This window comes from Thunnus maccoyii, chromosome 12 (assembly GCF_910596095.1).
Source record: "Thunnus maccoyii chromosome 12, fThuMac1.1, whole genome shotgun sequence".
NCBI classification, from domain to species: Eukaryota; Metazoa; Chordata; class Actinopteri; order Scombriformes; family Scombridae; genus Thunnus; species Thunnus maccoyii.
Genome location: NC_056544.1, coordinates 7,372,969 through 7,398,110, shown reverse-complemented (window position 1 = coordinate 7,398,110; position 25,142 = coordinate 7,372,969). Strand labels below are relative to the sequence as shown.

The 25,142-nt window shown below is 37.2% G+C and overlaps 1 protein-coding gene across 14 annotated transcripts in view; it reads right to left on the bottom strand.

Moving 5' to 3' along the window:
* The window catches only part of si:ch211-14a17.10 (centrosomal protein of 290 kDa), a 41,943-nt gene that overhangs the window by 7,710 nt on the left and 9,091 nt on the right, over positions 1-25,142 (bottom strand). Inside the window, exons 27-99 of one of the 14 annotated variants that reach the window (XM_042428733.1) lie at positions 24,320-24,382; positions 24,169-24,231; positions 23,785-23,847; positions 23,626-23,694; positions 23,390-23,473; positions 22,998-23,084; positions 22,344-22,427; positions 22,167-22,235; positions 21,970-22,059; positions 21,751-21,840; positions 21,563-21,652; positions 21,413-21,475; positions 21,262-21,324; positions 19,508-19,576; positions 19,000-19,083; positions 18,749-18,835; positions 18,513-18,596; positions 18,292-18,360; positions 18,109-18,198; positions 17,930-18,019; positions 17,748-17,837; positions 17,543-17,632; positions 17,367-17,447; positions 17,183-17,245; positions 15,907-15,969; positions 15,756-15,818; positions 15,370-15,432; positions 15,211-15,279; positions 14,975-15,058; positions 14,583-14,669; positions 13,929-14,012; positions 13,753-13,821; positions 13,556-13,645; positions 13,337-13,426; positions 13,158-13,247; positions 13,008-13,070; positions 12,857-12,919; positions 11,106-11,174; positions 10,599-10,682; positions 10,348-10,434; positions 10,112-10,195; positions 9,891-9,959; positions 9,708-9,797; positions 9,529-9,618; positions 9,346-9,435; positions 9,141-9,230; positions 8,965-9,045; positions 8,780-8,842; positions 7,504-7,566; positions 7,353-7,415; positions 6,967-7,029; positions 6,808-6,876; positions 6,572-6,655; positions 6,167-6,253; positions 5,376-5,459; positions 5,199-5,267; positions 5,002-5,091; positions 4,783-4,872; positions 4,596-4,685; positions 4,446-4,508; positions 4,301-4,363; positions 2,544-2,612; positions 2,036-2,119; positions 1,785-1,871; positions 1,549-1,632; positions 1,328-1,396; positions 1,145-1,234; positions 966-1,055; positions 784-873; positions 579-668; positions 403-483; positions 218-280; positions 29-111 (exon numbers count right to left, since the gene is read on the bottom strand). In XM_042428733.1, coding sequence (XP_042284667.1) covers positions 44-111; positions 218-280; positions 403-483; positions 579-668; positions 784-873; positions 966-1,055; positions 1,145-1,234; positions 1,328-1,396; positions 1,549-1,632; positions 1,785-1,871; positions 2,036-2,119; positions 2,544-2,612; positions 4,301-4,363; positions 4,446-4,508; positions 4,596-4,685; positions 4,783-4,872; positions 5,002-5,091; positions 5,199-5,267; positions 5,376-5,459; positions 6,167-6,253; positions 6,572-6,655; positions 6,808-6,876; positions 6,967-7,029; positions 7,353-7,415; positions 7,504-7,566; positions 8,780-8,842; positions 8,965-9,045; positions 9,141-9,230; positions 9,346-9,435; positions 9,529-9,618; positions 9,708-9,797; positions 9,891-9,959; positions 10,112-10,195; positions 10,348-10,434; positions 10,599-10,682; positions 11,106-11,174; positions 12,857-12,919; positions 13,008-13,070; positions 13,158-13,247; positions 13,337-13,426; positions 13,556-13,645; positions 13,753-13,821; positions 13,929-14,012; positions 14,583-14,669; positions 14,975-15,058; positions 15,211-15,279; positions 15,370-15,432; positions 15,756-15,818; positions 15,907-15,969; positions 17,183-17,245; positions 17,367-17,447; positions 17,543-17,632; positions 17,748-17,837; positions 17,930-18,019; positions 18,109-18,198; positions 18,292-18,360; positions 18,513-18,596; positions 18,749-18,835; positions 19,000-19,083; positions 19,508-19,576; positions 21,262-21,324; positions 21,413-21,475; positions 21,563-21,652; positions 21,751-21,840; positions 21,970-22,059; positions 22,167-22,235; positions 22,344-22,427; positions 22,998-23,084; positions 23,390-23,473; positions 23,626-23,694; positions 23,785-23,847; positions 24,169-24,231; positions 24,320-24,382 — 5,693 coding nt within the window. In that variant the 3' untranslated portion in view covers positions 29-43. Of the gene's footprint in view, positions 1-28; positions 112-217; positions 281-402; positions 484-578; positions 669-783; positions 874-965; positions 1,056-1,144; positions 1,235-1,327; positions 1,397-1,548; positions 1,633-1,784; positions 1,872-2,035; positions 2,120-2,543; positions 2,613-4,300; positions 4,364-4,445; positions 4,509-4,595; positions 4,686-4,782; positions 4,873-5,001; positions 5,092-5,198; positions 5,268-5,375; positions 5,460-6,166; positions 6,254-6,571; positions 6,656-6,807; positions 6,877-6,966; positions 7,030-7,352; positions 7,416-7,503; positions 7,567-8,779; positions 8,843-8,964; positions 9,046-9,140; positions 9,231-9,345; positions 9,436-9,528; positions 9,619-9,707; positions 9,798-9,890; positions 9,960-10,111; positions 10,196-10,347; positions 10,435-10,598; positions 10,683-11,105; positions 11,175-12,856; positions 12,920-13,007; positions 13,071-13,157; positions 13,248-13,336; positions 13,427-13,555; positions 13,646-13,752; positions 13,822-13,928; positions 14,013-14,582; positions 14,670-14,974; positions 15,059-15,210; positions 15,280-15,369; positions 15,433-15,755; positions 15,819-15,906; positions 15,970-17,182; positions 17,246-17,366; positions 17,448-17,542; positions 17,633-17,747; positions 17,838-17,929; positions 18,020-18,108; positions 18,199-18,291; positions 18,361-18,512; positions 18,597-18,748; positions 18,836-18,999; positions 19,084-19,507; positions 19,577-21,261; positions 21,325-21,412; positions 21,476-21,562; positions 21,653-21,750; positions 21,841-21,969; positions 22,060-22,166; positions 22,236-22,343; positions 22,428-22,997; positions 23,085-23,389; positions 23,474-23,625; positions 23,695-23,784; positions 23,848-24,168; positions 24,232-24,319; positions 24,383-25,142 lie in introns of those variants that run through there. The other 13 variants (XM_042428720.1, XM_042428721.1, XM_042428724.1 and 10 more) reach the window with 13 other exon arrangements.

The window sequence follows — 25,142 nt, the reverse complement described above, 5'->3', positions numbered from 1 at the left end:
CAACTTCACCACTAGATGCCACTAAATCCTACACACTGCACCTTTAAAGATAATTTAACAGTGTGGCATCGTTGTAGCACATTTTTAGTTCTTTGGCCTCTTGCTTTAAGTCTGACAGAGGGAGGAGGTTGAAACATGGATGTGTATCAAACACAAACCAACATAATAATAAGTATTTGAGGAGAAGTTTGAAAAAGTTGGGATGTACAGTACACACCTTCATTTGTGCTTTGGAGTTTCTTGTTCTCTTTTTGTTGTGTTTGTAGTTGTTGCGTCAGTTCTGGGAGAGAAAGCATCAAATTATCACAACTGTATGACAAACCTAATTTATTCTTCACCTTAGACTGAATGTGCTGAATGACAGTAGAGACACAATAGTAGGAAAGTAACAGACTGACAAACCGTTGATATTTCTTTCAGCAGCTTTGGATGGCCCTTTCTCAGCCTTTTTCAGTTGTGCCCTCAATTCAGCAATCTCCATCACTAGCAGACACACAAACACAGCTGCTATGTTATATTGGCCTTAAAAGAAACAAATGACATGACATGAAACATTAGCAAATAAGACATTTTCATACTCAAGTTAAAATTCTGTGCATCTGCATCATTGAGCCGAAGTTCACTGTCTTGCAGTTGCCTCTTTGCTAACTCCAGTCTCTTCTGAATCTCTGAAAGCAAGTTAGAGATCAACAAAATATATCATCTTAAAAATAAAACTCTGTTTATATGTAATGTTTTATTTCTTGGTGTATAACAGTAGAAATGTCACATTTTGTTCCTCACCTGCAAGGTTCTCAGCGTTTGTTTCCTTGAGGTCTGATATTTGGTCTTCCAATGGTTTGATTTTCTTGTGAAGTTCCATAATCTGAGCCGCTAAAAAACAAAAAAAAGACAAAACAAGCTACTTTTAATATCCTGAAGGAAATTAATTATTCTGTTTTTGTCCAGCTGAATAAAACACCTACAAAGATCACCAATCTTTGTGTCACTTGAGTCCAGCACCGTTGTCTTTTCTTTTATCTGATTTCTGACGTCCTCCAGTTCATTCTCCAGTTCTTCAAGAAAGACAGAATTGTGGTTTAGGTCCTCAGAATGTATGAAAAAGTATAAAGCATACATTTAAGGAATATATACTGCTCCCCACCTTTAATTTTCTCTAATTGTGCTTTTGTCTGTTTGTCTTCTTGCTTCTTCAGTCTTGCTATTTCATCTTGTTGAGCCAAGATCTGAAACACTAACAGAAGAAAGACTGGATTAGATACTGTAAATTCACTGGATACAAGACCAACGACCAGTTCATTTTACTGTAATTCTGATGATGACTCACTCAGTTTAGTATTTTCGTCTTTTTCATCTTCAATTCCTTTAATCAGATTATTCAGATGGTTTTGGAGTGCTGTATACAAATGACAACATCAAAACATAATTTCATAAGAGCACATGTAATGTGTTTAATGTAACCGTTTATTAGAAAAACTTGTAATTTTTACAGTGTTTTTGGTCTGGAGTCCTTCGTATATGCTGTCAAGATATAGTTCTGTCACTCACCGCTAATCTTAAAGTAATCTGTGTCATTTTCTGCCACATTCGCCAGTTTCTCAATCTCTGTTTGTATTGCAATAATCTGTAGAACTGAAAGAAGAGTTAACATTAATAATCATATTCTAGCATGTATCACCTGCCACCTTAACTATACATATCATTCAGTTATTTTGATTGTTTCAGTGGGTTGTTAATCAATGCAAACATAAACCAGATCAATAGAACTTCTATGTTGTACTCACGTCTGTGAGGTTGAGCACTTCTTGCTTTCAGCTCCTCTGTTTTTTTGGCCAGCTCATCATTCTTCTCGTCTATAATTTTTTGAAGCTCTGCAGATCAAAGAAAAAGATGGTTTTTAACTTGGATATCCTCTGATCTTTGTACCTCACATCAGTGTTAAGTTGATCTGTTACTAAGTCGCAAAGTAGCTATTTTACATACAATATAAAACAAGTGCCTGAACTGAATTGAATTGACAATGAAACACACTCACCTTTTATCTTGGTTTTGGATTCAGTGTTTTGTAGTTGTCTCTTTAGCTCCTCAAGTTGCAGGGTTAATGTGGAAATTTGAAGAGCTGAAACAATCAGACTTAAGCAGTTAAACTAAAGAGCAGTATTCAGACTGTCTAATGTTTCCATTATCCTTTAAACTACCTGCATCCAGATCCACAACACACTGCATTCCTGTGTACAGTTTTTTTTTCAACGTAATTAAAAGATCAGATTTTGACAAAGATGATTGGTATGACCAGGTTATGGGACATCAACTAAATATCAGTGTGAAACAATGGCTCATTTTTACTTTAAATTATCAAAACAGATATCATGAAGTGTCATTATTAGTCAACAGAGAGGAAATCCTTCAGGCTCCACTTGAGTAAAATAAAATATAAACTAGACTCCCACTGGGATGGACAGAGAAAATTGAATGGGTCAGAAATGACATTTGGTCAGTACTGAGAAGTTTGAGCAAAACAGTAATGTAGGTCCTTCACTCACCAAGTGAAGTAACACTGTCAGACTTGGACTGCAGCTCCTTCATTTTGTCATCCAGGTCATTCTGCAGTTCTACAAGGACACATATACATCAGCTGTATATTCTAAATATAGAGCAAAATATTAGGATCAAAGCTTTTATCCATGTCTGTGGTTTTGACCGGCAATATCTGCTCAGCAAGATTTCCTATCTGGAGGTCTCGACAGGGTTGCCCTCTCTCCATCTTATTAGGCTACTTGCTTCACCATCTGAGCCACTTCTGCAGGCTACCCAGCAATCACAAGATCGTGAGCCAATCACTCTTCATAACACACCCAATTTCATATCATTTTTTATCTAGATTATATTGTGATGCATGTGAAAAACTAATACCTCCTATCCTGAAATAATTGACAGGTTTAGAAAGATATCAGATTGTAAGATGAATTGGGTAAGTGAGCAATATTGCCCCTGAATGAATTGAATGACCATATACAGTATCTGTTAATATGTCAACTGTTAGTAGTTGTCATTGGGTTAACAATTTCCACAATATTAATAAAATAACACTTTAGAACTACAACCATAGACATTGACCGTTGCCATCTTGGATTTTTGGAGCCAGAAGTGATGCTTAGCACGGTGCATTTACAGTCTATGGTTAACTGTGATAATGCTAATGCTAATGCTAATTTTCGGTGGCAACAAACAGGCTTAAAACTATTTTAAAAAATGTACTTACTGGAAAAACTGAACAGCTGATTCCTTAGAGGGTCTTTTAGCACAACCAAACGCTGAACAAGACTTTTTTAGGCGACCATAATGTTACAAGTAGCTGTAATGAACTAAAAATGCAAAACGCAAATAGCGGCAGCTACGCCTATATCTGGGGTTACGCCATGGTTACATTACCTAACCAATGTTGTCGCTGTGGTAGCAACTTTTCAATCACAAGATAGCCACGCCCTAAATCATACCCTGCTTTATTGTCAAGTTTAAATGAAATGGGAACATAATTTACAAAATGAACATCAAGTTGTATTGAAGAAGACTTGAAACTAGCGATTGAGACCACAAACTCATTAGGAAACTGTTTACTGAGGTATAAATCAAGTGAGAAGTAGGGTCATTTCTCATAGACTTCTACACAAAAAGACTTCTTTTTGGAGCCAGAGGTGTCACCCCTGATGGCCATTAGAGAGAATGTAGGTTTAAGGCACTTCCGCATTGGCTTCACTTTTCAGACGCAGAACCAAGCAGGTAGTTCCGGGTCTCAAAAGTGAAGCCAATGCAGAAGTGCCTTAAACCTGCATTCTTTCTAATGGCCATCAGGGGGCAACTCCACCTGCTCCAAAAAGCAGTCTGTTGACTATAACAATCTAAAAATACCACAAAGGACTTGAAACATTTCTTAACCCCTTCCTTACTTATCTATTTACAGGTTCAATGATTCCTGTAGCTCTTCCTGTGGGCTGTTCAATTTTCATGGGACAGTAAAAAAGCCACTCATTAAGGCCTCAATTTTCCAAAGAAATTAGTCGTCTGATTGGTTGATTTATAAAATTTTGAACAGTTGAAGATGGAGCTAGATCAAAAATCCAAAATCCAATCATTTGCTAGAACTGACAGACAAAGACGTGGAGACTACTGTTTTTTTTACTTTAAAATAGATAATAAACCCGTTCATTTCCCACAATAGATTCAAAAGAGTGTTCACAGTTTTTCAGACATTGTTGGCCAGCAGGGACAGTAAGTAAAAACCAACAGACACAACACTCACCTTTTAGTTTCTGCTCAAAACTATAACACTGCTCCTCCGTCTGGTTGAGTTTACTCTGCAGAGCTAGTACAAAACACAGATTCATAATGTAAGGTCTTTTTCATTTCTTGTGGCAGCAACCTCAACATGCCAGGACTTAACTTACCTTTGATCTCAGCCTGATCATGAGAGTGTTCCTCCTCTTTTGCCTTCAGTTTTTCCCTCAGCTCTAGAAAGGTAGTTTATGCTTTAGCTTAAGAAGGGTGTACAGCTAATACATGAATTCAATAATGCCAAGTAGGAAAAGGACACTCACTAGCAACTGTAGAAGAAGTTGTTTGGGCTTCGTTGCGCTTTTCTTTTTCTAGGTTTCTGAGTTGGTTGTGCAGATCAGTGATTGTTAGAACTGAGAAACACAGAAATGAAATTAGAAAGATTAGAGAAAAAAAGATTTCAATTATTTTTAATAATGAATGTAGACACCTTGTTGCCTTTTTACTTACTCAGTTTGGCATCTTTCTGATTATTCTCATTCAGCTCGTTCACTGATTTCTGTAGGTCTTTCTTCTTGGCTGTGAGCTCGTTTGTGAGCTCTGAGACAAATTTAAAACACATTAATTAGTTATATACAGAAAATCAGGATGCAATAACAACATTTTTTATTTTAGTTGTATGGACTGGAATGAATATGGGATTTGTAAAGGATTATTAGAGATACTTACGGGTTACCTGAGCGGTCTGTGACCTCTGGTGTTCTGACAGCTGTCTCTGCAAGTATTCCACTTGACTCTGCAGCGTCATGATTTTCAGCACTGAAGCACACAAAGATGTCAAAATATAGTAAATAATGTAATAAGATCTTATATAAACAGGACAGCTTGTCTGTGAATCTTTCTGCTCAAATTTATTTCCTACTCACTCAGTTTTGTGTTTTCATCGTCTTTGTCATCGATCTCACTGATAAGACCATCCACTCTGTTTTGCAACTCTAGAACAAAAAAATAGTCCTTGATGAGATTACATTTTATCTTTTGTGATTTGATTTGTCAAATAATGTCACTCTGAATTGTTACATTAGCATTTAAAACAGACTGACCTTTTATTTGGTCACCAGTGGTCTCATTAGCAGCCTTTTTCTGATGGTCCCATATATCATTCTGCAGCTCAATGATTGTTAAAACTGAAAGAAACAAACATGCAGTGGGTTTGACTGAGTTTATTGCTTCAGAAACCTGTCTTACCAGCCCTCGATATTAAATGCAAAATGTCTATTTACTCCATTTATTACTCCATATTTCCATGACCTACATCAACTGCTGTCAAGTCAACAAGTATTTATGGTGTGTGAAACAGGACTTTTTGCTTGACAACAGGCTGATGGTTAATAATCAAAAGATCAGTGGATTTGGTGTCTTAAAGAAAAGAGCACAAGGAAACACACTGAGATGCATAAACAGAGTTATTGCAAGCAGCGATATGAGGTTGAGTTTATCCATTGTGGGTAAAAATTGGAATTTTTCTCTCAAACATTCAACACATTTAGCTTTGTAGAAAGTAATATCTACTATCTAGTAGTGGATAGAGTACTTAATTAATCCCAAAGGGTAATTGTACTGTTGTAGCAGCCAAGTTACATAAATTACAAGCAAACATTTTTTCTTTCTGAAACACTGATGAAGGAACTTTTTGTCAAAAATAATTAGAAGACGAAAACAAAAACACAAGGAAAAAAACAACTTCTATTTAGTTTCTGTCTATAAGGGGTCAAGAGACTTGATATTTTAAGTGGTGACAAATCTGGCAGCAACTACAAATTTACACCTTTAACAATGATTTGGACTTAAACAGTGACCTGATGATCACAGTGTATCAAATCAATGTGCTCACTTATTTTGGGGTTGGCCATCAGTTTCTCTATTTCTTCAGTCTTGGAGTTCAGTTCGTTTTGCTTCTCCTCCAGTTGCCTCTGCAGCTCTGTGGGGAGACAAAGCAAAAGACTAGGAGAGGCAGAAAAACATCAGCCATCAGTCTCCTACAGAGTCTTTAAAGTGACAACTCTGACAATCTACAACAGTGAGATAATTTTCCAAATCAGACCATTCAACTTTAACAATAGTTTCACTGTTAGTGGCGAGATCTGAACTCTGTCAGTTCTTGAGTCTTGGAGACAGGAGAAATGATCTTATTCTACCTGTATATTTAAAAGTAATAATTGTAAGGAACACAAATTTCTCAATGCACAACAAACGGTTAATACAGAGTCAAACATTGACTGTGACCACTGTTACTCACCTGAGACCTTGTCTGGGTCTTTTGTGGTGGAGATCAGATCCTCCAGAGCCTTCACATCATCATGCAGGTTTATCACGTTCAGAACTGACACAGAAAAACAGAGCAAACATAATTACACAGCTTATCAGGTGATGAACTGAGCAGAGGACACCTCTCATGAAAAAGGTGAGATCTCAGCTAAATATGAATATTGTACTGTACTGAAGCCATAATGACAATATTGTAACTTCACTCACTGAGTGCCACTTTGGAGTCTCCAGTTCTGTTCAGTTCTGCAATCTTCTGCTCAAATTCAGTCTTTACCTCTGATGGAAACAGACACATAATCCAAATCAAAAGTGAAACTGGAACATAAATCATCGGAGTGTTTAGCTGCAGTCATGTTAACAACTTACGCTCATATCTTTCCTCAAGTCCAGAGCATTCCTCACTCTTCAATGTCAGATTCCTCTGTAGCTCTGTTGTTTGGAAAGAGAGAAAGACTGGACATCAAAATTCTCACTTGCAATGGTGCCTTTTGTTATATCATTGTTTTATTATGAGGATAAAAACAGCTAAAAAGAAATGTGGTTTATACATCATGTCATTTCTCTGTATGGTGAAAAATCCAATCATTTGCTAAAACTGACAGACAAAGATGTGGACACTACTGTTTTTTTACTTTAAAATAGACAATAAACGTGTTCATTTCCCATAAGAGAGTCAAAAGAGTGTTCACAGTTTTTCAGACATTGTTGGCCAGCATGGATAGTAAGTAAAAACCAACAGTGACAACACTAACCTTTTACTTTCTGCTCAAAACCTGAAAATTGCACCTCCGTCTGGTTCAGTTCACTCTGCAGAGCTAGTACAAAACACAGATTCATAATGTAAGGTAATGTTCTTTTTCATTTCTAGTGGCAGCAACCTCAACATGCCAGGACTTAACTTACCTTTGATCTCAGCCTGATCATGAGAGTGTTCCTCCTCTTTTGCCTTCAGTTGTTCCCTCAGCCCTGGAAAAGTAATTTATGCTTCAGCTTAAGAAGGGTGTACAGCTAATACATGAATTCAATAATGCCAAGGAGGAAAAGGACACTGTGGGAAATTTTTACCTGTCCAGACATTACCAATATAGTACCAATCAAGTTACAAAATCATTTACTTTGGAGATAAAGCAATTACTTTTTTTATATTCTTTGTAGAAGAATATACTCCATTATTTTACTCTTCTAGTCTCATTCTACTCTTTTAGTCTTACTAAGTGGACAAACAGTCAAGGTTAATCATTTAGTTTTGTAACTTTAGATGTGCCTGAGAATATAATGGTGTGTGGAACTAAGTGATACAGGAATGTGTTGATGTCTCCTCGCATGAAGATATTGGCTACTAAGGAAGGCAAAACACTGTACGTTCCTGGAAAACAGCTAATCATGGTGGAAGGTACCCAAAGACACGAGATAATGGTGTCTTGATAAATGAGTTAGGCCAAGAGAGGTACAGTGATGGGAGCGAGTTAATGTTTGACTCCACAATAGGAAGGGTTAGTAGTTAGTATAAATGAATGTGTTTCATAATTCTCTTTCATTTGCTCCATGTACTGTTTGAATTTACAGTAAAGCTATATCATATTGAACTCTACTTGATTAGTCTGAGTTTTTACTTAAAGGTGCAGTGTGTAGAATTTAGTGGCATCTAGCAGAACGGACTCGGCAGAAATGGAATATAATATTCATAAGTATGTTTCAATTAGTGTACAATCACCTGAAAATAAGAATCGTTGTGTTTTCGTTACCTTAGAATGAGCCCTTTATATCTACATAGGGAGCGGGTCCTCTTCCATGGACCCCGCCATGTTGCACCAGCATGTTTCTACAGTAGCCCAGAACAGAAAAACCAAACACTGGCTCTAGAGAGAGCCTTTCATGTTTTTTGCGAGCTTCACGGGCACCGTACGTTGACCTACATGCTTGGAAGGGGAGGGTGAGGGCTATTTAGTTGGTTGCAATCTGCAACTTCACCACTAGATGCCACTAAATCCTACACACTGCACCTTTAAAGATAATTTAACAGTGTGGCATCGTTGTAGCACATTTTTAGTTCTTTGGCCTCTTGCTTTAAGTCTGACAGAGGGAGGAGGTTGAAACATGGATGTGTATCAAACACAAACCAACATAATAATAAGTATTTGAGGAGAAGTTTGAAAAAGTTGGGATGTACAGTACACACCTTCATTTGTGCTTTGGAGTTTCTTGTTCTCTTTTTGTTGTGTTTGTAGTTGTTGCGTCAGTTCTGGGAGAGAAAGCATCAAATTATCACAACTGTATGACAAACCTAATTTATTCTTCACCTTAGACTGAATGTGCTGAATGACAGTAGAGACACAATAGTAGGAAAGTAACAGACTGACAAACCGTTGATATTTCTTTCAGCAGCTTTGGATGGCCCTTTCTCAGCCTTTTTCAGTTTTGCCCTCAATTCAGCAATCTCCATCACTAGCAGACACACAAACACAGCTGCTATGTTATATTGGCCTTAAAAGAAACAAATGACATGACATGAAACATTAGCAAATAAGACATTTTCATACTCAAGTTAAAATTCTGTGCATCTGCATCATTGAGCCGAAGTTCACTGTCTTGCAGTTGCCTCTTTGCTAACTCCAGTCTCTTCTGAATCTCTGAAAGCAAGTTAGAGATCAACAAAATATATCATCTTATAAATAAAACTCTGTTTATATGTAATGTTTTATTTCTTGGTGTATAACAGTAGAAATATCACATTTTGTTCCTCACCTGCAAGGTTCTCAGCGTTTGTTTCCTTGAGGTCTGATATTTGGTCTTCCAATGGTTTGATTTTCTTGTGAAGTTCCATAATCTGAGCCGCTAAAAAACAAAAAAAAAGACAAAACAAGCTACTTTTAATATCCTGAAGGAAATTAAAAATTCTGTTTTTGTCCAGCTGAATAAAACACCTACAAAGATCACCAATCTTCGTGTCACTTGAGTCCAGCACCGTTGTCTTTTCTTTTATCTGATTTCTGACGTCCTCCAGTTCATTCTCCAGTTCTTCAAGAAAGACAGAATTGTGGTTTAGGTCCTCAGAATGTATGAAAAAGTATAAAGCATACATTTAAGGAATATATACTGCTCCCCACCTTTAATTTTCTCTAATTGTGCTTTTGTCTGTTTGTCTTCTTGCTTCTTCAGTCTTGCTATTTCATCTTGTTGAGCCAAGATCTGAAACACTAACAGAAGAAAGACTGGATTAGATACTGTAAATTCACTGGATACAAGACCAACGACCAGTTCATTTTACTGTAATTCTGATGATGACTCACTCAGTTTAGTATTTTCGTCCTTTTCATCTTCAATTCCGTTAATCAGATTATTCAGATGGTTTTGGAGTGCTGTATACAAATGACAACATCAAAACATAATTTCATAAGAGCACATGTAATGTGTTTAATGTAACCGTTTATTAGAAAAACTTGTAATTTTTACAGTGTTTTTGGTCTGGAGTCCTTCGTATATGCTGTCAAGATATAGTTCTGTCACTCACCGCTAATCTTAGAGTAATCTGTGTCATTTTCTGCCACATTCGCCAGTTTCTCAATCTCTGTTTGTATTGCAATAATCTGTAGAACTGAAAGAAGAGTTAACATTAATAATCATATTCTAGCATGTATCACCTGCCACCTTAACTATACATATCATTCAGTTATTTTGATTGTTTCAGTGGGTTGTTAATCAATGCAAACATAAACCAGATCGATAGAACCTCTATGTTGTACTCACGTTTTTGAGGTTGAGCACTTCTTGCTTTCAGCTCCTCTGTTTTTTTGGCCAGCTCATCATTCTTCTCGTCTATAATTTTTTGAAGCTCTGCAGATCAAAGAAAAAGATGGTTTTTAACTTGGATATCCTCTGATCTTTGTACCTCACATCAGTGTTAAGTTGATCTGTTACTAAGTCGCAAAGTAGCTATTTTACATACAATATAAAACAAGTGCCTGAACTGAATTGAATTGACAATGAAACACACTCACCTTTTATCTTGGTTTTGGATTCAGTGTTTTGTAGTTGTCTCTTTAGCTCCTCAAGTTGCAGGGTTAATGTGGAAATTTGAAGAGCTGAAACAATCAGACTTAAGCAGTTAAACTAAAGAGCAGTATTCAGACTGTCTAATGTTTCCATTATCCTTTAAACTACCTGCATCCAGATCCACAACACACTGCATTCCTGTGTACAGTTTTTTTTCAACGTAATTAAAAGATCAGATTTTGACAAAGATGATTGGTATGACAAGGTTATGGGACATCAACTAAATATCAGTGTGAAACAATGGCTCATTTTTACTTTAAATTATCAAAACAGATATCATGAAGTGTCATTATTAGTCAACAGAGAGGAAATCCTTCAAGCTCCACTTAAGTAAAATAAAATATAAACTAGACTCCCACTGGGATGGACAGAGAAAATTGAATGGGTCAGAAATGACATTTGGTCAGTACTGAGAAGTTTGAACAAAACAGTAATGTAGGTCCTTCACTCACCAAGTGAAGTAACACTGTCAGACTTGGACTGCAGCTCCTTCATTTTGTCATCCAGGTCATTCTGCAGTTCTACAAGGACATATATACATCAGCTGTATATTCTAAATATAGAGCAAAATATTAGGATCAAAGCTTTTATCCATGTCTGTGGTTTTGACCGGCAATATCTGCTCAGCAAGATTTCCTATCTGGAGGTCTCGACAGGGTTGCCCTCTCTCCATCTTATTAGGCTACTTGCTTCACCATCTGAGCCACTTCTGCAGGCTACCCAGCAATCACAAGATCGTGAGCCAATCACTCTTCATAACACACCCAATTTCATATCATTTTTTATCTAGATTATATTGTGATGCATGTGAAAAACTAATACCTCCTGTCCTGAAATAATTGACAGGTTTAGAAAGATATCAGATTGTAAGATGAATTGGGTAAGTGAGCAATATTGCCCCTGAATGAATTGAATGACCATATACAGTATCTGTTAATATGTCAACTGTTAGTAGTTGTCATTGGGTAAACAATTTCCACAATATTAATAAAATAACACTTTAGAACTACAACCATAGACATTGACCGTTGCCATCTTGGATTTTTGGAGCCAGAAGTGATGCTTAGCACGGTGCATTTACAGTCTATGGTTAACTGTGATAATGCTAATGCTAATTTTCGGTGGCAACAAACAGGCTTAAAACTATTTTAAAAAATGTACTTACTGGAAAAACTGAACAGCTGATTCCTTAGAGGGTCTTTTAGCACAACCAAACGCTGAACAAGACTTTTTTAGGCGACCATAATGTTACAAGTAGCTGTAATGAACTAAAAATGCAAAACGCAAATAGCGGCAGCTACGCCTATATCTGGGGTTACGCCATGGTTACATTACCTAACCAATGTTGTCGCTGTGGTAGCAACTTTTCAATCACAAGATAGCCACGCCCTAAATCATACCCTGCTTTATTGTCAAGTTTAAATGAAATGGGAACATAATTTACAAAATGAACATCAAGTTGTATTGAAGAAGACTTGAAACTAGCGATTGAGACCACAAACTCATTAGGAAACTGTTTACTGAGGTATAAATCAAGTGAGAAGTAGGGTCATTTTCTCATAGACTTCTATACAAAAAGACTTCTTTTTGGAGCCAGAGATGTCACCCCTGATGGCCATTAGAGAGAACGCAGGTTTAAGGCACTTCCGCATTGGCTTCACTTTTCAGACGCAGAACCAAGCAGGTAGTTCCGGGTCTCAAAAGTGAAGCCAATGCAGAAGTGCCTTAAACCTGCATTCTTCCTAATGGCCATCAGGGGGCAACTCCACCTGCTCCAAAAAGCAGTCTGTTGACTATAACAATCTACAAAATACCACAAAGGACTTGAAACATTTCTTAACCCCTTCCTTACTTATCTATTTACAGATTCAATGATTCCTGTAGCTCTTCCTGTGGGCTGTTCAATTTTCATGGGACAGTAAAAAAGCCACTCATTAAGGCCTCAATTTTCCAAAGAAATTAGTCGTCTGATTGGTTGATTTATAAAATTTTGAACAGTTGAAGATGGAGCTACATCCAAAATCCAAAATCCAATCATTTGCTAAAACTGACAAAGACGTGGAGACTACTGGTTTTTTTTAACTTTAAAATAGATAATAAACCCGTTCATTTCCCACAATAGATTCAAAAGAGTGTTCACAGTTTTTCAGACATTGTTGGCCAGCAGGGACAGTAAGTAAAAACCAACAGAGACAACACTCACCTTTTAGTTTCTGCTCAAAACTATAACACTGCTCCTCCGTCTGGTTGAGTTTACTCTGCAGAGCTAGTACAAAACACAGATTCATAATGTAAGGTAATGTTCTTTTTCATTTCTTGTGGCAGCAACCTCAACATGCCAGGACTTAACTTACCTTTGATCTCAGCCTGATCATGAGAGTGTTCCTCCTCTTTTGCCTTCAGTTTTTCCCTCAGCTCTAGAAAGGTAGTTTATGCTTTAGCTTAAGAAGGGTGTACAGCTAATACATGAATTCAATAATGCCAAGTAGGAAAAGGACACTCACTAGCAACTGTAGAAGAAGTTGTTTGGGCTTCGTCGCGCATTTCTTTTTCTAGGTTTCTGAGTTGGTTGTGCAGATCAGTGATTGTTAGAACTGAGAAACACAGAAATGAAATTAGAGAAAAAAAGATTTCAGATTATTTTTAATAATGAATGTAGACACCTTGTTGCCTTTTTACTTACTCAGTTTGGCATCTTTCTGATTATTCTCATTCAGCTCGTTGACTGATTTCTGTAGGTCTCTCTTCTTGGCTGTGAGCTCGTTTGTGAGCTCTGAGACAAATTTAAAACACATTAATTAGTTATATGCAGAAAATCAGGATGCAATAACAACATTTTATATCTTAGTTGTATGGATTGGAATGAATATGGGATTTGTAAAGGATAATTAGAGATACTTACGGGTTACCTGAGCGGTCTGTGACCTCTGGTGTTCTGACAGCTGTCTCTGCAAGTATTCCACTTGACTCTGCAGCGTCATGATTTTCAGCACTGAAGCACACAAAGATGTCAAAATATAGTAAATAATGTAATAAGATCTTATATAAACAGGACAGCTTGTCTGTGAATCTTTCTGCTCAAATGTATTTCCTACTCACTCAGTTTTGTGTTTTCATCGTCTTTGTCATCAATCTCACTGATAAGACCATCCACTCTGTTTTGCAACTCTAGAACAAAAAATAGTCCTTGATGAGATTACATTTTATCTTTTGTGATTTGATTTGTCAAATAATGTCACTCTGAATTGTTACATTAGCCTTTAAAACAGACTGACCTTTTATTTGGTCACCAGTGGTCTCATTAGCAGCCTTTTTCTGATGGTCCCATATATCATTCTGCAGCTCAATGATTGTTAAAACTGAAAGAAACAAACATGCAGTGGGTTTGACTGAGTTTATTGCTTCAGAAACCTGTCTTACCAGCCCTCGATATTAAATGCAAAATGTCTATTTACTCCATTTATTACTCCATATTTCCATGACCTACATCAACTGCTGTCAAGTCGACAAGTATTTATGGTGTGTGAAACAGGACTTTTTGCTTGACAACAGGCTGATGGTTAATAATCAAAACATCAGTGGATTTGGTGTCTTAAAGAAAAGAGCACAAGGAAACACACTGAGATGCATAAACAGAGTTATTGCAAGCAGCGATATTAGGTTGAGTTTATCCATTGTGGGTAAAAACTGGAATTTTTCTCTCAAACATTCAACACATTTAGCTTTGTAGAAAGTACTACCTACTATCTAGTAGTGGATAGAGTACTTAATTAATCCCAAAGGGTTTAGTTTCTGTCTATAAGGGGTCAAGAGACTTGATATTTTAAGTGGTGACAAATCTGGCAACAACTATGAATTTACACCTTTAACAATGATTTGGACTTAAACAGTGACCTGATGATCACAGTGTATCAAATCAATGTGCTCACTTATTTTGGGGTTGGCCATCAGTTTCTCTATTTCTTCAGTCTTGGAGTTCAGTTCGTCTTGCTTCTCCTCCAGTTGCCTCTGCAGTTCTGTGGGGAGATAAAGCGAAAGACTAAGAGAGGCAGAAAAACATCAGCCATCAGTCTCCTACAGAGTCTTTAAAGTGACAACTCTGACAATCTACCACAGTGAGATAATTTTCCAAATCAGACCATTCAACTTTAACAATAGTTTCACTGTTAGTGGCAAGATCTGAACTCTGTCAGTTCTTGAGTCTTGGAGACAGGAGAAATGATCTTATTCTACCTGTATATTTAAAAATAATAATTGTAAGGAACACAAATTTCTCAATGCACAACAGAGTCAAACATTGACTGTGACCACTGTTACTCACCTGAGACCTTGTCTGGGTCTTTTGTGGTGGAGATCAGATCCTCCAGAGCCTTCAGATCATCATGCAGGTTTATCACGTTCAGAACTGACACAGAAAAACAGAGCAAACATAATTACACAGCTTATCAGGTGATGAACTGAGCAGAGGACACCTCTCATGAAAAAGGTGAGATCTCAGCTAAATATGAATATTGTACTGTACTGAAGCCATAATGACAATATTGTAACTTCACTCACTGAGTGCCACTTTGGAGTCTCCAGTTCTGTTCAGTTCTGCAATCTTCTGCTCAAATTCAGTCTTTACCTCTGATGGAAACAGACACATAATCCAAATCAAAAGTGAAACTGGAACATAAATCATCGGAGTGTTTAGCTGCAGTCATGTTAACAACTTACGCTCATATCTTTCCTCAAGTCCAGAGCATTCTTCACTCTTTAATGTCAGATTCCTCTGTAGCTCTGTTGTTTGGAAAGAGAGAAAGACTGGACATCAAAATTCTCACTTGCAATGGTGCCTTTTGTTATATCATTGTTTTATTATGAGGATAAAAACAGCTAAAAAGAAATGTGGTTTATACATCATGTCATTTCTCTGTATGGTGAAAAATCCAATCATTTGCTAAAACTGACAGACAAAGATGTGGACACTACTGTTTTTTTACTTTAAAATAGACAATAAACGTGTTCATTTCCCATAAGAGAGTCAAAAGAGTGTTCACAGTTTTTCAGACATTGTTGGCCAGCATGGATAGTAAGTAAAAACCAACAGTGACAACACTAACCTTTTACTTTCTGCTCAAAACCTGAAAATTGCACCTCCGTCTGGTTCAGTTCACTCTGCAGAGCTAGTACAAAACACAGATTCATAATGTAAGGTAATGTTCTTTTTCATTTCTTGTGGCAGCAACCTCAACATGCCAGGACTTAACTTACCTTTGATCTCAGCCTGATCATGAGAGTGTTCCTCCTCTTTTGCCTTCAGTTGTTCCCTCAGCCCTGGAAAAGTAATTTATGCTTCAGTTTAAGAAGGGTGTACAGCTAATACATGAATTCAATAATGCCAAGGAGGAAAAGGACACTGTGGGAAATTTTTACCTGTCCAGACATTACCAATATAGTACCAATCAAGTTATAAAATCATTTACTTTGGAGATAAAGCAATTACTTTTTTTATATTCTTTGTAGAAGAATATACTCCATTATTTTACTCTTCTAGTCTCATTCTACTCTTTTAGTCTTACTAAGTGGACAAACAGTCAAGGTTAATCATTTAGTTTTGTAACTTTAGATGTGCCTGAGAATATAATGGTGTATGGAACTAAGTGATACAGGAATGTGTTGATGTCTCCTCGCATGACGATATTGGCTACTAAGGAAGGCAAAACACTGTACGTTCCTGGAAAACAGCTAATCATGGTGGAAGGTACCCAAAGACACGAGATAATGGTGTCTTGATAAATGAGTTAGGCCAAGAGAGGTACAGTGATGGGAGCGAGTTAATGTTTGACTCCACAATAGGAAGGGTTAGTAGTTAGTATAAATGAATGTGTTTCATAATTCTCTTTCATTTGCTCCATGTACTGTTTGAATTTACAGTAAAGCTATATCATATTGAACTCTACTTGATTAGTCTGAGTTTTTACTTAAAGGTGCAGTGTGTAGAATTTAGTGGCATCTAGCAGAACGGACTCGGCAGAAATGGAATATAATATTCATAAGTATGTTTCAATTAGTGTACAATCACCTGAAAATAAGAATCGTTGTGTTTTCGTTACCTTAGAATGAGCCCTTTATATCTACATAGGGAGCGGGTCCTCTTCCATGGACCCCGCCATGTTGCACCAGCATGTTTCTACAGTAGCCCAGAACAGAAAAACCAAACACTGGCTCTAGAGAGAGCCTTTCATGTTTTTTGCGAGCTTCACGGGCACCGTACGTTGACCTACATGCTTGGAAGGGGAGGGTGAGGGCTATTTAGTTGGTTGCAATCTGCAACTTCACCACTAGATGCCACTAAATCCTACACACTGCACCTTTAAAGATAATTTAACAGTGTGGCATCGTTGTAGCACATTTTTAGTTCTTTGGCCTCTTGCTTTAAGTCTGACAGAGGGAGGAGGTTGAAACATGGATGTGTATCAAACACAAACCAACATAATAATAAGTATTTGAGGAGAAGTTTGAAAAAGTTGGGATGTACAGTACACACCTTCATTTGTGCTTTGGAGTTTCTTGTTCTCTTTTTGTTGTGTTTGTAGTTGTTGCGTCAGTTCTGGGAGAGAAACATCAAATTATCACAACTGTATGACAAACCTAATTTATTCTTCACCTTAGACTGAATGTGCTGAATGACAGTAGAGACACAATAGTAGGAAAGTAACAGACTGACAAACCGTTGATATTTCTTTCAGCAGCTTTGGATGGCCCTTTCTCAGCCTTTTTCAGTTGTGCCCTCAATTCAGCAATCTCCATCACTAGCAGACACACAAACACAGCTGCTATGTTATATTGGCCTTAAAAGAAACAAATGACATGACATGAAACATTAGCAAATAAGACATTTTCATACTCAAGTTAAAATTCTGTGCATCTGCATCATTGAGCCGAAGTTCACTGTCTTGCAGTTGCCTCTTTGCTAACTCCAGTCTCTTCTGAATCTCTGAAAGCAAGTTAGAGATCAACAAAATATATCATCTTAAAAATAAAACTCTGTTTATATGTAATGTTTTATTTCTTGGTGTATAACAGTAGAAATGTCACATTTTGTTCCTCACCTGCAAGGTTCTCAGCGTTTGTTTCCTTGAGGTCTGATATTTGGTCTTCCAATGGTTTGATTTTCTTGTGAAGTTCCATAATCTGAGCCGCTAAAAAACAAAAAAAAGACAAAACAAGCTACTTTTAATATCCTGAAGGAAATTAATTATTCTGTTTTTGTTCAGCTGAATAAAACACCTACAAAGATCACCAATCTTTGTGTCACTTGAGTCCAGCACCGTTGTCTTTTCTTTTATCTGATTTCTGACGTCCTCCAGTTCATTCTCCAGTTCTTCAAGAAAGACAGAATTGTGGTTTAGGTCCTCAGAATGTATGAAAAAGTATAAAGCATACATTTAAGGAATATATACTGCTCCCCACCTTTAATTTTCTCTAATTGTGCTTTTGTCTGTTTGTCTTCTTGCTTCTTCAGTCTTGCTATTTCATCTTGTTGAGCCAATATCTGAAACACTAACAGAAGAAAGACTGGATTAGATACTGTAAATTCACTGGATACAAGACCAACGACCAGTTCATTTTACTGTAATTCTGATGATGACTCACTCAGTTTAGTATTTTCGTCCTTTTCATCTTCAATTCCGTTAATCAGATTATTCAGATGGTTTTGGAGCGCTGTACACAAATGACAACATCAAAACATAATTTCATAAGAGCACATGTAATGTGTTTAATGTAACCGTTTATTAGAAAAACTTGTAATTTTTACAGTGTTTTTGGTCTGGAGTCCTTCGTATATGCTGTCAAGATATAGTTCTGTCACTCACCGCTAATCTTAGAGTAATCTGTGTCATTTTCTGCCACATTCGCCAGTTTCTCAATCTCTGTTTGTATTGCAATAATCTGTAGAACTGAAAGAAGAGTTAACATTAATAATCATATTCTAGCATGTATCACCTGCCACCTTAACTATACATATCATTCAGTTATTTTGATTGTTTCAGTGGGTTGTTAATCAATGCAAACATAAACCAGATCGATAGAACCTCTATGTTGTACTCACGTTTTTGAGGTTGAGCACTTCTTGCTTTCAGCTCCTCTGTTTTTTTGGCCAGCTCATCATTCTTCTCGTCTATAATTTTTTGAAGCTCTGCAGATCAAAGAAAAAGACGGTTTTTAACTTGGATGTCCTCTGATCTTTGTACCTCACATCAGTGTTAAGTTGATCTGTTACTAAGTCGCAAAGTAGCTATTTTACATACAATATAAAACAAGTGCCTGAACTGAATTGAATTGACAATGAAACACACTCACCTTTTATCTTGGTTTTGGATTCAGTGTTTTGTAGTTGTCTCTTTAGCTCCTCAAGTTGCAGGGTTAATGTGGAAATTTGAAGAGCTGAAACAATCAGACTTAAGCAGTTAAACTAAAGAGCAGTATTCAGACTGTCTAATGTTTCCATTATCCTTTAAACTACCTGCATCCAGATCCACAACACACTGCATTTCTGTGTACAGTTTTTTTTTCAATGTAATTAAAAGATCAGATTTTGACAAAGATGATTGGTATGACCAGGTTATGGGACATCAACTAAATATCAGTGTGAAACAATGGCTCATTTTTACTTTAAATTGTCAAAACAGATATCATGAAGTGTCATTATTAGTCAACAGAGAGGAAATCCTTCAAGCTCCACTTAAGTAAAATAAAATATAAACTAGACTCCCACTGGGATGGACAGAGAAAATTGAATGGGTCAGAAATGACATTTGGTCAGTACTGAGAAGTTTGAACAAAACAGTAATGTAGGTCCTTCACTCACCAAGTGAAGTAACACTGTCAGATTTGGACTGCAGCTCCTTCATTTTGTCATCCAGGTCATTCTGCAGTTCTACAAGGACACATATACATCAGCTGTATATTCTAAATATAGAGCAAAATATTAGGATCAAAGCTTTTATCCATGTCTGTGGTTTTGACCGGCAATATCTGCTCAGCAAGATTTCCTATCTGGAGGTCTCGACAGGGTTGCCCTCTCTCCATCTTATTAGGCTACTTGCTTCACCATCTGAGCCACTTCTGCAGGCTACCCAGCAATCACAAGATCGTGAGCCAATCACTCTTCATAACACACCCAATTTCATATCATTTTTTATCTAGATTATATTGTGATGCATGTGAAAAACTAATACCTCCTGTCCTGAAATAATTGACAGGTTTAGAAAGATATCAGATTGTAAGATGAATTGGGTAAGTGAGCAATATTGCCCCTGAATGAATTGAATGACCATATACAGTATCTGTTAATATGTCAACTGTTAGTAGTTGTCATTGGGTAAACAATTTCCACAATATTAATAAAATAACACTTTAGAACTACAACCATAGACATTGACCGTTGCCATCTTGGATTTTTGGAGCCAGAAGTGATGCTTAGCACGGTGCATTTACAGTCTATGGTTAACTGTGATAATGCTAATGCTAATTTTCGGTGGCAACAAACAGGCTTAAAACTATTTTAAAAAATGTACTTACTGGAAAAACTGAACAGCTGATTCCTTAGAGGGTCTTTTAGCACAACCAAACGCTGAACAAGACTTTTTTAGGCGACCATAATGTTACAAGTAGCTGTAATGAACTAAAAATGCAAAACGCAAATAGCGGCAGCTACGCCTATATCTGGGGTTACGCCATGGTTACATTACCTAACCAATGTTGTCGCTGTGGTAGCAACTTTTCAATCACAAGATAGCCACGCCCTAAATCATACCCTGCTTTATTGTCAAGTTTAAATGAAATGGGAACATAATTTACAAAATGAACATCAAGTTGTATTGAAGAAGACTTGAAACTAGCGATTGAGACCACAAACTCATTAGGAAACTGTTTACTGAGGTATAAATCAAGTGAGAAGTAGGGTCATTTTCTCATAGACTTCTACACAAAAAGACTTCTTTTTGGAGCCAGAGGTGTCACCCCTGATGGCCATTAGAGAGAATGTAGGTTTAAGGCACTTCCGCATTGGCTTCACTTTTCAGACGCAGAACCAAGCAGGTAGTTCCGGGTCTCAAAAGTGAAGCCAATGCAGAAGTGCCTTAAACCTGCATTCTTTCTAATGGCCATCAGGGGGCAACTCCACCTGCTCCAAAAAGCAGTCTGTTGACTATAACAATCTACAAAATACCACAAAGGACTTGAAACATTTCTTAACCCCTTCCTTACTTATCTATTTACAGATTCAATGATTCCTGTAGCTCTTCCTGTGGGCTGTTCAATTTTCATGGGACAGTAAAAAAGCCACTCATTAAGGCCTCAATTTTCCAAAGAAATTAGTCGTCTGATTGGTTGATTTATAAAATTTTGAACAGTTGAAGATGGAGCTAGATCAAAAATCCAAAATCCAATCATTTGCTAGAACTGACAGACAAAGACGTGGAGACTACTGTTTTTTTTAACTTTAAAATAGATAATAAACCCGTTCATTTCCCACAATAGATTCAAAAGAGTGTTCACAGTTTTTCAGACATTGTTGGCCAGCAGGGACAGTAAGTAAAAACCAACAGAGACAACACTCACCTTTTAGTTTCTGCTCAAAACTATAACACTGCTCCTCCGTCTGATTGAGTTTACTCTGCAGAGCTAGTACAAAACACAGATTCATAATGTAAGGTAATGTTCTTTTTCATTTCTTGTGGCAGCAACCTCAACATGCCAGGACTTAACTTACCTTTGATCTCAGCCTGATCATGAGAGTGTTCCTCCTCTTTTGCCTTCAGTTTTTCCCTCAGCTCTAGAAAGGTAGTTTATGCTTTAGCTTAAGAAGGGTGTACAGCTAATACATGAATTCAATAATGCCAAGTAGGAAAAGGACACTCACTAGCAACTGTAGAAGAAGTTGTTTGGGCTTCGTCGCACATTTCTTTTTCTAGGTTTCTGAGTTGGTTGTGCAGATCAGTGATTGTTAGAACTGAGAAACACAGAAATGAAATTAGAAAGATTAGAGAAAAAAAGATTTCAGATTATTTTTAATAATGAATGTAGACACCTTGTTGCCTTTTTACTTACTCAGTTTGGCATCTTTCTGATTATTCTCATTCAGCTCGTTGACTGATTTCTGTAGGTCTCTCTTCTTGGCTGTGAGCTCGTTTGTGAGCTCTGAGACAAATTTAAAACACATTAATTAGTTATATACAGAAAATCAGGATGCAATAACAACATTTTATATCTTAGTTGTATGGATTGGAATGAATATGGGATTTGTAAAGGATAATTAGAGATACTTACGGGTTACCTGAGCGGTCTGTGACCTCTGGTGTTCTGACAGCTGTCTCTGCAAGTATTCCACTTGACTCTGCAGCGTCATGATTTTCAGCACTGAAGCACACAAAGATGTCAAAATATAGTAAATAATGTAATAAGATCTTATATAAACAGGACAGCTTGTCTGTGAATCTTTCTGCTCAAATTTATTTCCTACTCACTCAGTTTTGTGTTTTCATCATCTTTGTCATCGATCTCACTGATAAGACCATCCACTCTGTTTTGCAACTCTAAAACAAAAAAATAGTCCTTGATGAGATTACATTTTATCTTTTGTGATTTGATTTGTCAAATAATGTCACTCTGAATTGTTACATTAGCATTTAAAACAGACTGACCTTTTATTTGGTCACCAGTGGTCTCATTAGCAGCCTTTTTCCGATGGTCCCATATATCATTCTGCAGCTCAATGATTGTTAAAACTGAAAGAAACAAACATGCAGTGGGTTTGACTGAGTTTATTGCTTCAGAAACCTGTCTTACCAGCCCTCGATATTAAATGCAAAATGTCTATTTACTCCATTTATTACTCCATATTTCCATAACCTACATCAACTGCTGTCAAGTCAACAAGTATTTATGGTGTGTGAAACAGGACTTTTTGCTTGACAACAGGCTGATGGTTAATAATCAAAACATCAGTGGATTTGGTGTCTTAAAGAAAAGAGCACAAGGAAACACACTGAGATGCATAAACAGAGTTATTGCAAGCAGCGATATTAGGTTGAGTTTATCCATTGTGGGTAAAAGCTGGAATTTTTCTCTCAAACATTCAACACATTTAGCTTTGTAGAAAGTAATATCTACTATCTAGTAGTGGATAGAGTACTTAATTAATCCCAAAGGGTTTAGTTTCTGTCTATAAGGGGTCAAGAGACTTGATATTTTAAGTGGTGACAAATCTGGCAACAACTATGAATTTACACCTTTAACAATGATTTGGACTTAAACAGTGACCTGATGATCACAGTGTATCAAATCAATGTGCTCACTTATTTTGGGGTTGGCCATCAGTTTCTCTATTTCTTCAGTCTTGGAGTTCAGGTCGTCTTGCTTCTCCTCCAGTTGCCTCTGCAGCTCTGTGGGGAGATAAAGCGAAAGACTAGGAGAGGCAGAAAAACATCAGCCATCAGTCTCCTACAGAGTCTTTAAAGTGACAACTCTGACAATCTACCACAGTGAGATAATTTTCCAAATCAGACCATTCAACTTTAACAATAGTTTCACTGTTAGTGGCGAGATCTGAACTCTGTCAGTTCTTGAGTCTTGGAGACAGGAGAAATGATCTTATTCTACCTGTATATTTAAAAATAATAATTGTAAGGAACACAAATTTCTCAATGCACAACAGAGTCAAACATTGACTGTGACCACTGTTACTCACCTGAGACCTTGTCTGGGTCTTTTGTGGTGGAGATCAGATCTTCCAGTGCCTTCAGATCATCATGCAGGTTTATCACGTTCAGAACTGACACAGAAAAACAAAGCAAACATCATTACACAGCTTATCAGGTGATGAACTGAGCAGAGGACACCTCTCATGAAAAAGGTGAGATCTCAGCTAAATATGAATATTGTACTGTACTGAAGCCATAATGACAATATTGTAACTTCACTCACTGAGTGCCACTTTGGAGTCTCCAGTTCTGTTCAGTTCTGCAATCTTCTGCTCAAATTCAGTCTTTACCTCTGATGGAAACAGACACATAATCCAAATCAAAAGTGAAACTGGAACATAAATCATCGGAGCGTTTAGCTGCAGTCATGTTAACAACTTACGCTCATATCTTTCCTCAAGTCCAGAGCATTCTTCACTCTTTAATGTCAGATTCCTCTGTAGCTCTGTTGTTTGGAAAGAGAAAGACTGGCCATCAAAATTCTCACTTGCAATGGTGCCTTTTGTTATATCATTGTTTTATTATGAGGATAAAAACAGCTAAAAATTAATGTGGTTTATACATCATGTCATCTCTCTGTATGGTGAAAAATCCAATCATTTGCTAAAATTGACAGACAAAGACGTGGACACTACTGTTTTTTAACTTTAAAATAGACAATAAACCCGTTCATTTCCCACAATAGATTCAAAAGAGTGTTCACAGTTTTTCAGACATTGTTGGCCAGCACGGACAGTAAGTAAAAACCAACTGAGACAACACTCACCTTTTAGTTTCTGCTCAAAACTTGAACATTGCGCCTCCGTCTGGTTCAGTTCACTCTGCAGAGCTAGTACAAAACACAGATTCATAATGTAAGGTAATGTTCTTTTTCATTTCTTGTGGCAGCAACCTCAACATGCCAGGACTTAACTTACCTTTGATCTCAGCCTGATCATGAGAGTGTTCCTCCTCTTTTGCCTTCAGTTGTTCCCTCAGCTCTGAAAAAGTGATTTATGCTTCAGTTTAAGAAGGGTGTACAGCTAATACATGAATTCAATAATGCCAAGGAGGAAAAGGACACTGTGGGAAATTTTTACCTGTTCAGACATTACCAATATAGTCCCAATCAAGTTATAAAATCATTTACTTTGGGGATAAATCAATTATTTTTTTATATTCTTTGTAGAAGAATATACACCATTATTTTACTCTTCTAGTCTCATTCTACTCTTTTAGTCTTACTAAGTGGACAAACAGTCAAGGTTAATCATTTAGTTTTGTAACTTTAGATGTGCCTGAGAATATAATGGTGTGTGGAACTAAGTGATACAGGAATGTGTTGATGTCTCAATAGGAGGGGGTAGTAGTTAGAGGGAAGAGAGCCAGGATCAGAGCCAAGCTAACCCAGCTTGGACCTAAGGCTATTACTCTACCCAACCTACTTCTGGCTAATGTCCGGTCACAGAGAAAATAAAATGGAGGAAATAAGACTCAGGCTAACTCGGCAATGGGAAATCCGAGACTGTTGTGTCCACATCTTTACAGAGACCGGGCTCCATCCCAACATCCCAGATCAAGCTATTGCACTTCATGAGCGGACCATGTTCCGTGCCAACAGAACACAAGACTCCGGTAAGAGGAGGGGAGGCGGACTCTGTGTTCACATCAGTGATGCTCCGGTGCTCAAATGCAGTCAAAGTGGATGGACGGCGTTTACCAGATTTTAATGTTAATATGTTGACTATATTATCTGCCTAG